This window comes from Leptopilina heterotoma, unplaced genomic scaffold (genome assembly GCF_015476425.1).
Source record: "Leptopilina heterotoma isolate Lh14 unplaced genomic scaffold, ASM1547642v1 Lhet_53, whole genome shotgun sequence".
Taxonomy (NCBI): Eukaryota; Metazoa; Arthropoda; class Insecta; order Hymenoptera; family Figitidae; genus Leptopilina; species Leptopilina heterotoma.
Genome location: NW_025111115.1, coordinates 1,170,141 through 1,186,809, shown reverse-complemented (window position 1 = coordinate 1,186,809; position 16,669 = coordinate 1,170,141). Strand labels below are relative to the sequence as shown.

The window sequence follows — 16,669 nt, the reverse complement described above, 5'->3', positions numbered from 1 at the left end:
AAATCCTTTGAAAAATGTTGCTAAGATTATCATTAAAATTTTTGAAAAATAATATAATTGTTTTGATGGAAATTTAAATTCTTTGGAAGAATTTAATTGCAATTGTATTGAATATAATTGAATTTTTAGAAAGAATTTTATTAAAATTTTTGAAATAAATTGAATTTTTTTGGAAAATTTCATAACGGATTAAGAAAAACAATAAATTCTTTCCTGAAATTTTATTGATAATAATTGAATTTTTGATAATAATTTTACTATTTATAAATATAATTGAATTATTCGAAGGATTTATTAAAATTTTAGAGAATAATTGAATTGTTTTGAAATATTTTATAACGAATTAAGAAAAATTGAAATATTTTGTGAAATTTTTTTGAAAATAATTGAATTTTTGTAAAGAATATTAACTATTTATAAATACAATTGAATTGTTTCGAAGAATTTATGAAAATTTTAGAAAATAATTGATTTTTTTCGAAAAATATTATTAAAAATTGTTTTAAAAAATTGAATCAAGTAAATATTTATTTGACAGACAAGTAATCGACTATTTAAATCAAATGAATTCTTTTCAGTATAATTACAATTTATTACTTATAACTTTTTATTGATTTTTAAATTATATTATTATTAAAATTAATTTTTTTTGTTAAAAAAAAACTATAGTTAAAGAAAGTTAAAAACCTTTTTTTTGTTAATGAAAATTGTTAAAAAACGTTAAAAACTATTAAATTCTATAAAATTAAATTCGTTATATAAATATAATATATAATTATGACCTAATAAACAAACTAATTAAAGTTAGGTTTGTTTAAGAATAATAATTGCTTTACTAATTAGTCCCGGAAATTTGTTAAATTAATTAATTAATATGTATAACACAATTAATTAAATTTTTCCAATAATTATTGGAGAAAATATTTGGTGGTTTACCTCTAGTTAAGAATAAACGCGTTCATACATTTATGATTTATTGGATCAGAATTTAATTTCTTCAAAAGAATTTTCATTTAATTTCATTTATTTTATTAGTTGTTATATTTGTTAATTTCGCTTAAATTTTTTAGTTTAATAAAAATAATAAATACTATATTGAACTTAAATATTGATGAAAAATATTTAGTATTTTTTTCTCTTTCGTATTTTACTTATTTTTGAAAACTAAAATAAAAGTAATTTATTAAATAAATAAATAATTAAGTTGAATTATCGAAAAAGAAGTAAAAAGAATCGAAATTAAGGGGAAAAAAATTCTTTTTATGTTATTGTTAATAATTTTTAATTTGAAAAAAATTTTCCAATTTTCTTCCGTTCGTCGTATTTCTGAAGAATATTAAATATTAAAGTGGAGAATATGCTGACATTGTGGAAATGAAATTCAAACACACGATACAAAAATATTAATTTTTACCCACATTTTTTTTAATTTTTCGATTAATTAAATTTTTTTGCTTAAAAAGTAAAAAGAAAAAAATTTTTTTGCAGGATTACATTTAAATTTTAAAAAATATTTTTCAATTATCTTTTTTTAATTATACCTATTTATTTCATAAAACAGTAGAAAGTATCTTTAAATTATTGTTATTTTATTTGAATATTTAATTATTTAAATTTTTGTGGAGAATTTTTTCTTAAAATTGAATTTAGGTTGATTGAAATTTTTTTACTTTTTTTGTATTATTTATAGAATGTTCAATTATTAATTAATTATTCTTATTTCGTGATATTAAAAAAAACTTCCAATACATTATCAGTGTTTTATACTTTGTATTTGTACGTTCGTACTTCAAAGCATCGTCGGTAATTAATTATTTAATACTCTTCATTAGCTTTATAAATCTTGTGGTGTAAATTGTTCACAAACTAATATAAACTTTGTGTATTATTTTTTTTTTACTTTTTATCAAACCACTAAAGTTTGTTCGTAAAACTCAATATTTCTGCTTTTCATATTTTAATTCTCACTCATAAAAAAATTTCCGTTGCTTTTTACAATTATAATTATTAATTAAATTAATTAAATTTGAATTTGAATTTAAATTTAATTTAATTTAAATTTTAAATTATATAATAATTAATTTATAATTATTACCTAATTAATTAATTATTAATTGTTTTTTAAGTCATATCCTCAATTAAAATTGTTTACTGAAAATATTAACTTTTTTATTTAATAATTTTTCAATTTTTTTTTTAATTCATTTAATTCACCAATTTTATTTAATTAAATATTCTTTTTTAAAACGAATTATTATTATTAAGTTCTTTATAAAAAATTAAGACTTTAAAACTCGAATTTTAATTTTTTCAATTAATTAATTTAAAAAGATGATCTAATTATTTAATTCACTATCGGGAATAGATTGAATTCCCTTGTCGTTTGACGAATTTAAAGTCATTTTTCTCACAAGAAGAGAAAACATGTCAGATTAACGGGTCTCTTTTTTCTACTTTTTAATTCTTGATTAAAAGAAACTGTGATGTTCGAGAGATAATATCAATTCTAGTTGAGACAGTGTAAACAGCTCAGAAGAAAATTAAGAATTTCATTTAGCCAAGTTTTCTCTAAAAGCAAAATTTTCTTCGCACAAATAAAACTTGAATAAATTTCCCTTCTAAATTAAATGACAATTAATAATTAACATTCGAAAATAAATTATAAAATCAATTAATGAATTCAAATTATTTTTCTTCTATTATTTAATTTCAATAATTCCGAATTAACGAGAAAAAAAAATTATATTCATTGACAAGAGGAATTTTCTTAACATTTTTATCTGAGAAAAATATTTTTTAAGGATCTGAAAAAAGTCTTGGAAAATTTAAGAGGTAATTGTTCGCGAAGGACATCTCTTCTCGCTTTCATGGCCTCATCCTTTTATTTTATGCGCGAGGCTTCAAAATAAAAGACGAGCCAGTGTAGAAAAGACAAAAAAGAAAAGGGCCAGAAAAAGAATGTAAGTACTTCTCATATAAACTGAATAGGGTTGAAAATTGCTCTCCAACGTATTGTGCAGTGTTTTTCTTTCACATATCAAGTGATCTAAATGTCTTTTTCCTTTTTCTGTCAAATAAATTTTTTTCTTCCTGGGGAGAAAAAAAATAAATACATAAATTTTCACACCAACTCAATATGAAAATTCTCCCGAGTCCTTTTCACTGAGATTATTATTTCAAATCTCAGCAAAAGTCCCAATAAATAAGGGTTAAAATTTGACACAAAATTTCAAATAATTTAATTTATCACATTGTTGGTAAATGAAATCTAAAAACTAAATTAAAATTAACGCACTGAATGAAAATTACTTATAACTTTTATTATTATTAATTCTTTTTTAGTTTATTATTATTATTATTATTATTAATCACAAACGAAAAAATAAACTTTGAAATTAGTTGAAAATTGTTTAATTTAAACGAAAATAAAAATGAAAATGTGAAAAGCGTCGGGTACAAATAATCGACTGTTGATTTCCATGTAAAATATTGTAACTGGATTTACTTTAATAATCATTACAAGAAAACTGTTTACTTACAAACAAACTAGACTTAATAATTATCCGTTAATACCACTGGCCATCATCTTCACGCCATTTTATTTAAAATAGCCACATGCAATGATTGTAATTGCGTTGTCCATTTATCCAAAGCATTATAACGTGCGGCACAAATTGACTTCTTGTCAAGTTCCAATACTTGATTAACCTATTGAACAGAAAATGAAAATGCAATTTCATTTCGAATTGACTGTTAATTAATTAATCGTCACAATTAAAAAAAGAAAATTAAGAAAGTGAAAACATTTCTTTTCTCTTATAAGAAAAATAATAATTTAAAATTGACTGACTGCTTCTTTTTTACCTGATCAATACGTCCACGAATTGTATTATCCAGAATACAGGAAACTAGTAGACTTTCAACTTCAGACGCGTCAATGTTTAATTCTTTGCTGATAAAGGGGATGTGAATTCTAGTGTAAGGCTTAATTAATTTAATGAGTACCTGTAAAGACAAATGTAGTTATTATTAACACGGAGTTTTAAAATTATGTCTTTTTTTTAATAAATTAAATAAATCTACTTAATATTAAAATAAAATAAATAAATTAATTAATTTAATTTATTTAATTCAAATACCTGAGTCCTAATATTTCGCAGTAAATCTTCAATGTGTTCTCGAATAAAAGGATCGCCCATTATATTGCTTCTATTTTGTTTGAGAATTAATTCAAATTGATTAATATCATTGTTTTGATAACTAACAACAAGATTTGTCATGGCCAATATTTCTGGATCATTTTTATAGGGCTTCGCTTCCTGCGAATCAAATGGATTTATTCCCGATTTCATTAACCTGCAAAGAAAATTGTAATGTTTATTTAAAAAGAATTTTCTATTTGCGAATAAAATCGAAAAGTAAATAAAAGTCGATTTTTATAAAATTCAATTGTTCTTACATGTTCGCTAATACAAGATATTTTAGACAGGTTGTACGTCTCGGCGAACCTGATTCATCGTAATTTTTAAATGCTTCGAAAAAATCGGTGTGCGCTCGTTCAAATTCTCCTTCTCTCAAATGCATTTTACCGCCACATTCTAGAATCAATAATTTCTTTTATAATTGGAATAACATTTATTTTAGCTTTCATAATTTATTTTTCATAATACAGGGCTCGAACCAGTGAAAGTATTTAAAAATTAAAATAAAAATACGGATCAAAAATGAAAAATTACGGACCAATTAATGACAAAAATATAACCAGTCCGAGTCAAATAAGAGAACATTTTACTTAAAACTATAAATTAAATTTTCCACTATAAAACATGAAGATATCAATAACTCAATTGGAAATTTTCAAAGTACTTGAATTTTATGAAGAATTTCTTTCAAGTTTTTAAAATAATCGTATTCTTTTAATAATTGAAATTAAACATTTAATTATTAAATTTTACTAAAATTTTTAAAAAATGATTAAATTCCTCTCAGAATTTTATTACAATTTTTTAAAATAATTTAATTAATTCAAAGAATTTTACTAAAATATTGAAAATAATGGAATTCTTTTGAAGAATAGATACTTAAATTCTTTTAAACAATTTTATTAGAGTTTTTCTAAATAATTAAATTCTTTTGAAGAATTTCTTTAAGTTTTTTGAAAATAATGTAGTTTTTTTAATAATTTCAATTAAAAACTTTGAAAATAATTAAATTAAACAATGTTCTTCAACTTTTTAAAATAATCGTGTCTGATAAGAATTATAATTAAAAATTTGATTATTGAATTTTATTGAGATTGTATTGAAAATAATTGAATCCCTAAAAAGAATTTAAAAAATTTTTGAACATAATTGAATTTCTACGAAGAATTTTATTACTTTTAAAATTAATCGAATTTCTGCAATAATTTCTCCAAAATTCAATTTTTTTTGTGTTTTTAACTAAAATTCTTCTATAAATCCATTATTTTTAATAATTTTTGAAAAAATTCTTTAAGAAATTTCAAATTTATTTGTTTATAATTCAATTTTACTAAATTTCAATTATTCGGAAATTCTTCAATTTTATATAAGAAAATAAAAACTTTAAATAATTTTAAAAATAATCTGCAATTAAACTTATTCAAAAATTTTATTATTTAAGAAAATAATTGAATTTTGTAAAAATTTTATTTCCTATGAAAATAATTGAATTATTACGAAGAAATTTATAAAAAATTTTGTAAATAATTGAATTCCTGTGAAATTTTTATTACTTTAAGAAAATAATTAAATATTTGCGTAGAATTTTATTAAAATTTTTTTAAATAATTGAATTCTTTTGGAAAATTTTATTAAAATAGTAGTAATAATTGAAATTTCGACAAAAATGTTTTTTAATTTTTGAAAATAATTGAATTTCTGCGTAGAATTTTATTACTTTGGAATATAATTGAATTTTTACAATCATTAGTAATTTCTCTAAAATTCTCCAAATTATATCGTACAATTTACGAACTTTTACTTTTACGGACTTCAAACAAATTTACAAACCTTTACGGAATTTATGAACTTAGTTCGAGTTCTGATAATAGTAATTAGAAAAATATTACAAGTATTGCGAAAAATTGAAAAAATGTTACATACCTCTAATGACTCCCATAATGAGAGGATGAGGTATCGCACTCTTAATATGCAAACTCTGTTCGTAAAGCGTTTTTAGTTTCTTATTGTTCTTCTGTGCAGTGTACATTTGAATTTCAAGCGCATAAATTTCCAATAATTGAGTCCCTTTCTTTAAGTCATCTTCGCCATCATCGGTCTGCAAAATGACAAATTTTTCTTTTTTAATTTCACATATTACTAATAAAATTAAAAAATAAATACAACAAATAAATAATTACCAAAAAAAATAAAAATAAAACTTACATTGATAAAAAATCGGAAAATCTTATCGAATTTTCATCGAAACACAAATAATAATTATCTAATTTACCTGACAACTTTGATGCAGTTGTTTCAGTATTTTTGCTAATTTATTAAAGTCTGATCGATCAAAATACAATTTTCCTAATTTTGTATTCGTTTTGAACCACAGTCTATCGTTCTTCGCGTCCTTTAAAGCGTCTAAAGTAGTTTCATAAAAATCTTGCAACAATTCCATCTGAAACATTGAAAAATTCAATTTTAATCGTCCTTGAGAATTAATTTACAAATAGTATAATTACAATAGCAGAAATTAAAATTACAATCAGAATTGCAAAAATTAATGATTAATTTTATAATTAAAAATTAGAATTAAATATGAATTGAATAAAAATTTATTTTACATGCTAAAAATGTTTAATATACGAAATATTTACGTTTTTGGAAGTGCTGATATAATCCAAAATCGAGTTTATAGATTTTTCTGAATGATTTCTCGTTACTGCACTTTTAATATAGGTGAGCAGTTGCTTGTACCTAGTCATCATCTCCTTATAATTAGACTGAAATAATTTAATTAATCATTAAAATCAAAATCTATTTCTCCAGAACAATAAAGATTTCTTTTTGTAAACAATTAAAATCGAACTCTTAAAATTAAACTTACAAGTTTAAAATTGATTTTAATCATTTGTTTAAGCGCTTTAAAGCCCCATTCTCCTTTATCACCACCTTCCAAATCCAAAACCTTTTGAAAACTTTGTAATGCTGCTTTTGGATCATCTTCCTTTAATGCCTTACTATTATAGTACTGATTTTCCAAATCTACGTCTGGTTCGGAATTTGAATCCTCAGAATACTCCTGAAAATGTAAGCACACTGTTATCTCATTTGTGCAAAATTTGACAAAAACTAGAATAAACTGACAATTGACAATTATTAAAATTTCATTCAACAAGATACAAAGTTTATTATGAAATTGAAATTTTTGGAAAATAACACAAACTACCTTTTTTGGCAAATTTGACAGTTAATTAAGAAAATACATTTATAAAATACGTTAAATTATCCAAAAACTTAAAATAATCATTGGAAAGATACAAAATTTTATTATATAGACAAATGTCAAAAAATGTTGATCATATGCGTTTTAAAATTTTCAAAATTAAAACGGGAATTTAATGTTTCTTGTGACAAATAATAATAGATAATTGAAAATAAATGAAAATAAGAATTGACATTGATTTTTTGAAAGAGAAAAATGAAAAAAAGTGAATAATTTTTGCAATCTTTGAGAAATGAACATAACCTGTATGATTATGAAAATGGCTTGAAAAAGACGCTACTTAAATTTTAAGAATATAAAAACATTACCAGTCCATAGTCTTCCTCTTCTTCGCACATAAAGTCATCTTCCCCATCTGACATTTTGGAAAAATTTTGAAAATTTTATTTATATATCAAAGTAGAAATAGTATAAAGAAAACAGAATTTTCCATGAAAACATGAACCGGCACTATGAAGATACTATCTACTGTCGATAATTTAGAAAATAGTTTTTCTGTTTGTCCAAAACCAATGTTGGGCAACTACTCACGAATTTACAGAGCTTTACAGTAATTTACCAATTTGACACAATTTATTTCATTTATTTTGTAGATTTTATAAATTTATATATTATACATAAAAATAACCACTGAATCTTTGAAAATAATGAAAAGATTTATTTTAAAAATTTAGTTTAATTCGTTTATTATTTAAGAATAATTAAAATCAATTAACATCATTTTTGAATTTCATGGTAGACAACTTGAAAAAGTTAATTAATATTCAAAAAGTTTTAAAAGTAAATTTACAAAATAAATTCATTTAAGGCGTAATTTATTTATTTTTGAATTAAAATAGATACCTTTGGATTCAGATTTAATAACAGTATGCCTTTTTATTATATTACAAAGTAATAAGACTTTTAATTTTAAAAAATTCCTTGCAAGAATGAAACTTCTTTCTGTAAGAAGGTAAGGTTGGCTAACCTGATCGCCATTTCACAGTTCACAATTTTCAGTTTTTCGCGAAACGGTTGTGTGTTTGCTCCTGCTATTTTTAATAGTTTTTGAGTGTAAATAATTGTTGATTTATAGAAATTTTTGTGAAAGTTCGTTATAATTTGAGTGTCAGTGAATATAGTGATTGTGAAAGTGCAAAACAAAGTTAAAATACAGCGGATTACGAGATTATCAATCCGGCATTCCCGGCACCACGGTACGACAATAAGGTACTGTTCTTGACTATTTTTCTAAAAAAAATTGTTGATTTACCAATGTTTGTTCATATTTTACTTAAAATTAACCCCATAGATCTATAAAAGTAATGAAAAGCACAAACTAAAGTTATAACAAAGTTTATTTTTATACAAATAATACACAACCTCAAAATGTACATGTACGTTGGCGCGACATTCACACAATATTTTTGTCGAAAAAATCATTTGGCTTCTAATTTTTGCCATTAAATCTTTTCAATAAATATTAAATCGACAAGATTTCCTCGTTTCATTAGACTTTAAAGGAAATTCGATAGACAATAAAATATATTAAATTCCACAACTTTTTTTAACGACAAAAATGAGAAAACAAAATTGGCGGGAAACCACTTTTTTACAATATAAATTCTTTTAAACCAAAATTAAAATTATTTTTTCGTTAATAAGTGAAGGCATGTATCAAATGTGCTTAATGAGGGCGGAATGCCTTCTAATTGATTCAACAATGCTATTGCGTGTGGAATATTTTTTTGTTCCACTAACCTATCAATTAGTAATTTAATATTATTCTCGATTTCCGATATTGTTCGATTTGAAAAAACTTCTTCCAATATTTGATAGTAAAGCTCGTGCGATGGATTGAAGGATGCTGTTAAATTTTTGAAAAACAATTCTTCTAAAATTGGAGTTGTCAATTTCAGTGTCTGTAAAATATTTATAGAAAAACATTAAGTTTTATTTTCAGCTGTTTTTTGAAAATGAACTTATAAAATTTTCAAAAAACAGTTAAATTATTATATTAAAAATTATTTATCATTTATAAATACCTTATATTTTTCTTTGATAAAATTAACAGCGTCTGTATGAAGAGTTTGTTCAGTGGAACACAATTTTACATAAATTTGTTGTTCAATTGTTAACAATTCTTTTTCCCTGTCTAAAAATGTTGAAAGTACCTGAAAAATATTTTAATCATACAGATAATTTAATTAATTTATAATTTATTATAATAATTATAAACAATTTTTTTATAAAAATTAATGTCCAGAATAATTAAAAATATTATTTTTTATTTTTTGTTAAAAAAGTTTTACCTCTTTCGATATTTCTTGATCCGTTAAGAGTTCCTTAATTTCTTGAAATATTTCACAATTTATATTATTTTTATCAATTAACTCTATTACTTTTACCAGTAATTTTAGTACTGGATGTTTTTCGGCGCAAATATTTTCAATATCAATAAAATCCGGCCATTGTTTTAAGGTTTCTTTAAGTTCCGCATACTGACATTTATTTTCGATTTCGTTGAACATTTTTTCGAAAATTTGATAACGTTCCTCCTCGGTTGTTGCATTTTCGCATAAACTTGTCATTGTATCACTTCGTAAACTGGGAATTTCATCCATTGTATTATCTTTGGTTTCTTTAACTTCAGGAAAATCTCCCCAATCATCATTTTCCCATTCGTCCCATCCATCGCCATCGTCATCGGCATTATATGTTAAATTTTGACTAAATGTTTTTGTATTCTCGGTGGAAATATCGATATCGGCCTGATTGTCAGATAGAATATTTTCAACAGATTCCTTCGATGTTTTGTTATCAGAAAGTGATGAGGAAGTTTTTTCAAGTTCTTTTAAATTATTCTTTTTCACAATTGAATGGGAATTTGTTTCTCGAAAATCAACTTGTTCTTCGGAAATGGAATCTTCTATTTTTGGCGAATATTTCATGTTTTTAGTTTCTATTTTATGAATTCGTTTTTGAAGAATTGTTATGAATTCTTGATGATTTTCGGATTTTTCCACTCTTGACATTGCATTTATTAAAACAAGTGGATCGTATAGGAAAATATTTTTATCTTCTGGATGTATTTTTTTAAACAGTTGTAATGAAAAATAATACAACGCGAGTTGATCATTTAAATCCGTATTCGGTAAATTGTCAAACATTTCTTCAACTTCGTTCATTGAATTCTCGGACAAATTCATTAAATACGCTAAACCCAATAAGCAATCCTCGCTTATTACCTTTTCTCCAGATTCAAGAAACACTGAAATGAAAAATACTTTTTGAAACAATTCTAACGAAATAGCAATTTGTAATTTATAATTACTAATTTTTTATGTTAATTGGTTTTATAGTTTAAAAATAAATTACTCTAAGGAAACTTACGATGATTAACGTCGCTAACTTCCAAACCGTAACATGCAGTTTCGCTCAATAAGGAAACTCTCAATAAAGTTTGGCACAACTTTAATCGTGTATTAAATTCATTGTCATCGGAATATTTAGTGTATTTCGTGTCGAATTTACTGAATTTCGAATTCTTGTGTAACGATTGATAGAAACAGGGAAAACTTTGTATGTTATCGTTTACAATTTCTTCGACTTCATCTTTAGAAATAATATTTTCATTTCCTCCTGTTAAATTAAAGCTTAGTGCAGTTTTCCAAAAATCTTTATTCCCAGCGTTCCTTAGTATTCCAAAAGTTGAATTTTTCACCAAATTAGCTGAACTTATTACCAGTTCGGTTGAAGTTCCCAAAATATTTGGAATAAACTCTTTATTCTCAACTTGTGGCTGCAAAAAAGAAGAAATTATTTTTTAGTCACGAAAATTACAATTAGCCAAATTTATATTTTAATTATTCTTTCTCTTACAATTGGCGCAGGTTCCGGGAATTCATCATCACTTTTAGTTGTACTTTCCAAATCCTCATTATCACCAGGCATCCAGTCTTGTATGCTTTTATTCAAAATTTGTATTTCTAATAAATTCAAGTATTTCATTGTATCTTCCAAAATATCTGGCGTTCCATGAATTAGGGTGAAAGTTAAACAGCGTCGTCTAAATTTTAAATCTTCAAAATTTTCACTATTTCCTAAACTTCTTGCAATTTTCCAAGAAGGTTCATAATTTGCTTCGATCATTTTCTCCACTGATGAAGCACATGCACTGTAGTCATTAACCTAGAGAGAAGAGAAAAAATATAAATATACAAATTTTAATAATTGTATCCTTTTTTTATCAGTTACATTTTTTTATTTACCTCGAGAGCTTTTTGTGCGATTAATTGAAAAATTCTGCCCTCTCTCAATTTTGCATTATTCCGATGAATATGCAAATATTTTCCGAGATTTAGTAATTTTTGTCGATTTTTATAAGCAGTGTCCCAACTTTGTAGACAAGTTTCGATTAATTTTATCTTATCCTTTGTAAGTCTCACTTGAAGAGGAAGAATATTCGTATTGAATTCGTCCAAAATTTTCAGCGAATCAATAAGATTGTATTCTTCTTTGATTCGTGGATTTTCATCGGCGATAAGATGTAAACAAGCTCTGAAAATAGACAACAATTTTATTTTTTTTAAATTGATTCATTTACAAAATAAAAAATATATTTTCAATATTACTTTGCCAATTCCATATTCGTGTCATGAAGACTTTTTGCACTGTTAAAATATTCAATACTCGCATTCAGTATTAATTCTACAGCCTTCTCATAAGAGACTTTCAAAAGCGATTGTTCATTTTTCCTAACTTCCATCAGAGTGCCACAACTTTGAATAGTTGTCTTAGCACCCGATCTTAATCGTGCTGATAGACAAATTTCAAAACAAATTTCCACGTCCAGTGTTTTAAAAATTAATCCCTGCATCTCGAGCATGTCATTTAAAAGATGGGCCCAAGCTTTCTCGATAGGCGGTGGAATACTAAAAAAGCAAATTATTAATATGTAAAATCAATTTTCATTTTCCCACAAAAAAAATGTTCCTTACCGATTTTTCAAACCTTCGGACATTTTTATCAGAAGTGATCTAATGGCTTCTAGATTCTCTTTATTTTCATTAATAAAACTGAATGGAACACTAACACCGTAAGTGTTGAGAATTTTCACACATATCAATTCTCTTTCCAATTCTTCTTGTAATTCGAAATTCACAGACTCCGGTGATTCTTGTTTTGCAATAGTTTCGTGAATTCTTTTAGCATCTTCATACATATCGTTATTGGTGCAAGCATAAATACATTCGATAGCCAATGTCACATTATCGTTTATAATTTCCAATATATCCGAGTCGTGAGTTGTTTTCAAGTATTGGAAAAATTTAACAGGCCAACTTAAATCAGATTTGCTTATATGAATCATGTATTTACGAAGGAGATTTTCTTCCGAGTCGCTCTGCCCTTTCTATTCAATAAATAATCATTTATGATGAAATTAAATTAAAACAATACAATATCAAAAAAAAAAAAAAAAAATGGAAAATTTGGTTGCAAATTAAATTCAGTTCTTACCAAATATTTTTCTTTTCTCTTGATAAATGGTAATACTTTGTCCTTTAGATCATTGACAAACTTTGATTCTGACGATTTGCTCATCAGTAATTTGACTTTCTCTAAGTCAGTCAATTTTTTCACTTCAGACAGTGATAAAAACTCGAGACGTACTTTATATACGAGATCATCCAATGTTTCTAATTCAAAAAGTAAATTTTCCAAACCAAAAATATTTCTATCCTTGCCAATGTTTATTAATCCCAGAGCATAATCGACTATTCCGCATTGTCTTTCGATTTCACAAGCTCGCCATTTGTACCATTTTGTCAGTAAATCTGGACTCAAATCCGTACTTCTATTAAAAAAAACAAATATTAATTTACTTTCTATACTTTTGATAAAAATAAATTGTTGTAAAAATATCCAATGATTTACTTAAAAAAAAAATTCTTACCTGTAGGGAACCAATGAAGGGCACAATTCATAAATAATTGAGGTCTCGTAGTCGTTGTCGATTTTCAAGAGATGAGAAAATTCGCTTCTCTCGACCCAATCAATTTCACGTAATTTTCTTTGAAAGAGCAGAAATAATTTGCCTTCTTCATCGCATTTTGGCAGTAGATCTTCATATGAAAATGGACTGAAAGTTTCAGGGAAAAAACTCAAAATTGCTAGCCAATGGGGTATTAATTTCGATCCATAATACGTGAACATAACTTCAACTCCTTTGCAATTACATTCTTTGGCGAATCTAAAAATAAAAAAATATAAGGTTTAATATTCAATTCCTTTTTATATTATTGAAAATAAAACATAGCAAAAAGACTTTTTAAATACCCAATTGCGTTTTCAAGTGGTGAGAGTTGACGAAATTCTTCATAGAATACTTTATCGTATTCCGTTTGTGACTCGAGAATATTTTCATAGGTTGTTAATTTGTCCAAAAGATCTAGAAGCTTTTTTCTGGTTTTTATGAGTTCTTTTTGGGGTTCCGATAAATTTTCAAAGTCCACTTGCTCCAAATATTTGTTTATTCTTTGAATCTATTTGTTATATAAATATTATTTATTTATTATTTTTATTTTTCAAAATAGTGAATAGTAATTTTTCTATCAAACCTGTTTTAAAGTGAGACTTTCATCAAAATTAATATCGTCGTCGTCGTCGTCGTTGTCATCATTAGTTTCAAAAGATTTAAACCTTCCATCATCATCATCATTGCCAATAGCGATTAAAGTCTCCAAATTTGCACCTCGTAATCCAAATTTAAGTAATTCTCTCGCAGCTTCAAAATTATCGGGAACTCGAGTTTTACATTCATTTAAAACCCAAGATCTTTTGCTGACCTTCGCTAAATGATCTGAAATTGCGTTTAGAGAGAATTCCGATTTTCTCCATTGAGTTTGATAAACGAGATCTGTATCTAAATTGTAAGTTTTCGCTAGAGACAATGCCTCCTCATAGTCCTTGAAAAATAATTTTAATAAATTTATTCTCTTTATAAATCTTTAAAAATATCGTTACAATTATGATTTTTGATAATATTAATTCATTTCATTAAAACGTTATTCGCAAAAAATCACCTCGTTTTCAATTTTTCTAGAATACAATTCCTCGGGCGTTGTACTCTTAATTCCCAATATTCTATAAGTTCTGTGAAAGATTTTTGATTTCTTTCTTTTTGGTTGAAATTTTTCAATGTCCGTCATTGAATAGAGTGTATTCTGCACCAATCGAGTGGTGTAATTTAAAATTGTGTTCGCTTCTGCCTCGTAGTCGTCTTTTTCACTGTCAGACGATACGTCTGAAAAGAATATTATATTTTTATCTCGAAAAAAATTCTACAATTTAATTTCGTTTTCTTACCTGATTGTCCACCAATTGACGATTCGCGACTTCTTTTTGTGCTCGTAATAAATACCTCACAGTCTAAACACAAAAACCCTCGGCCGGCGTTTAATTCAGAAACTTGTGGTTGTCCGTACAAAAATTCGGGACTCGTTCCCAAGAGATTTTTCAGATTTTTAATCGAACAAACCGAAACAGAACCTGAATATCTTGCGATTATGATAGTCTGTAAAAAATTGGTTAATTATCGTTAGAGTAAAAATAAGAAAAAAATAGTAAAAATTTACCTGATCTGACCACCAGCCCAAATCCATGGGATGAAATTCCGAGAGGCCAAGGGGAAATTTCTTAAATTTAATCGTCTCCAAAGGATTCGTTAAATTGTATTCCGGTTGTTCATTTAGTTTCCACATATTTTCAAGTTTAAGAGTTGGCAAATTCCAAAGTGAAATGCAACCATCGGTATGTAAACATACCAAATGTTGACTAGTGGGAGAAATGCTCAATTTAAATATTATCGATTGCGCCTGATTTCTAATCGAAGGCATATAGTTCCAAATTGAAAATACAGGTTTAATGAGTGTTTGTTCTTCAAAGGAGAATGATAATTTGTAGTAAGGATGATCGTTCAAAAAACGCCATGACGATAATCCGACTTCTAAAGCAGTACACTGGAAAATTTCAAAACGATTATTTTTTATATCTAATTTTATCGAATTATGAAAAAAAACTTCATATCCAATTTTTATTTTTTGAACTTACTGTCAAATTGCGATTAATCGTATTGCCAGCGACAAACAGAAGATCGTATTTTTCGCTATAAACGACAGCATTGAGGCCATTTCGATAAAAATTTCCAAATGAAAATTCATGATTAGCCTCGAAATTATTTGACGACGAGATATAATAGGATTTTAATAAACCACTGTAGGATATACTGATAAATTCATATTCCCAAATATCACTTTGAATTCGTGGCTTTTTAAATATTGTGGAAGCTATTGAATCGCCTGCTTCTAAAATATGAGGATTTGGCGAATCTGTTTTTGGATTAATATTAAAAATATTATTTCCCAATGAATTGTAAAACGATAAGTGACCATTGCTTGAGGCTAAAACTAATATTTGTCCATCGGGACTCCAGGTAATTTTTCGCCACTGAGGAAATGCGTCTTTTGGCACTGAAAAATTTAGAAAATGGTTTCATTTCTTTTTTTCATAAAATTTTCCTCGTCAGTCTCAAATTTTTTTTTGATTCAATATTTTTATTTACCTGATATTTTTCCTGTAACTGATAAATACTCATCCTTAAGTTTTCTTATTTCGATTATGTTTTCTTGTAAAATTGCTAAAATTCGCCCATTGTCACCAATAGCGAATTTCCAAGATAGTGTGAAACTAACTTGTTGAGATATACTTTCTGGCAAAGAATATCGATTATTTAAATAACGTAGAGCATTCTTTATTGTTCCCGTTGGCAAAATTACCCCATCGTTTTTACATTTCTGAAAAAAATAAACGAAAAATAATTTCTATATAATTAAGAGTATGAAATAATTTTGGTGGTAATAAAAATAAAATATTTCTCCTATTTTTACGAATTCGTTAATTTCAAATGAATAAGACCATTCTTGAGCAATAATTGACAACTTACAATCACTTCTGGTTCTTGTTTTTTAACAAAATATTCTAAAAGTTCATACAAAATTGATTCCTCCATCATTTGTTCTTCTGGATTTGGACCCATTTTCTATCAAATAATTCTCACTACAGACAGTTTTCTAGTCACAATTACATTATATTTTTTTAAGTATCACATTTTTTGCGCTTCTAAATATTTAATAGTTTTTTTTATTAAACTTTATCACTT

At 25.5% G+C, this 16,669-nt stretch overlaps 3 protein-coding genes across 3 annotated transcripts in view; 1 reads left to right on the top strand and 2 right to left on the bottom strand.

Moving 5' to 3' along the window:
• Positions 1 to 3,474: 3,474 nt before the first annotated feature.
• LOC122508159 (COP9 signalosome complex subunit 2) lies at positions 3,475 to 7,938 on the bottom strand. Its single transcript, XM_043621296.1, has 9 exons — positions 7,779 to 7,938; positions 7,072 to 7,266; positions 6,842 to 6,967; positions 6,475 to 6,642; positions 6,126 to 6,300; positions 4,460 to 4,598; positions 4,140 to 4,356; positions 3,865 to 4,005; positions 3,475 to 3,708 (listed from the first exon to the last, which is right to left on the bottom strand). The coding sequence occupies exons 1-9, from the start codon at positions 7,830 to 7,832 to the stop codon at positions 3,589 to 3,591; spliced, it is 1,335 nt and encodes a 444-aa protein (XP_043477231.1). The 5' UTR covers positions 7,833 to 7,938; the 3' UTR covers positions 3,475 to 3,588.
• Positions 7,939 to 8,475: 537 nt separating this feature from the next.
• The window catches only part of LOC122508215 (histone deacetylase 4), a 153,617-nt gene continuing 145,423 nt past the window's right edge, over positions 8,476 to 16,669 (top strand). Inside the window, exon 1 of the mRNA XM_043621423.1 lies at positions 8,476 to 8,679. The gene's annotated coding sequence lies outside the window, so the exon portion shown is untranslated. The remainder of the gene's footprint in view (positions 8,680 to 16,669) is intronic.
• LOC122508213 (neuroblastoma-amplified sequence-like) lies at positions 8,790 to 16,595 on the bottom strand. The gene is made up of 18 exons (XM_043621421.1): positions 16,454 to 16,595; positions 16,073 to 16,304; positions 15,562 to 15,980; positions 15,087 to 15,470; positions 14,818 to 15,025; positions 14,535 to 14,755; positions 14,070 to 14,417; positions 13,789 to 13,994; positions 13,406 to 13,702; positions 12,970 to 13,306; positions 12,450 to 12,862; positions 12,084 to 12,383; positions 11,721 to 12,009; positions 11,332 to 11,640; positions 10,843 to 11,251; positions 9,762 to 10,720; positions 9,495 to 9,623; positions 8,790 to 9,371 (listed from the first exon to the last, which is right to left on the bottom strand). The coding sequence occupies exons 1-18, from the start codon at positions 16,544 to 16,546 to the stop codon at positions 9,096 to 9,098; spliced, it is 5,829 nt and encodes a 1,942-aa protein (XP_043477356.1). The 5' UTR covers positions 16,547 to 16,595; the 3' UTR covers positions 8,790 to 9,095.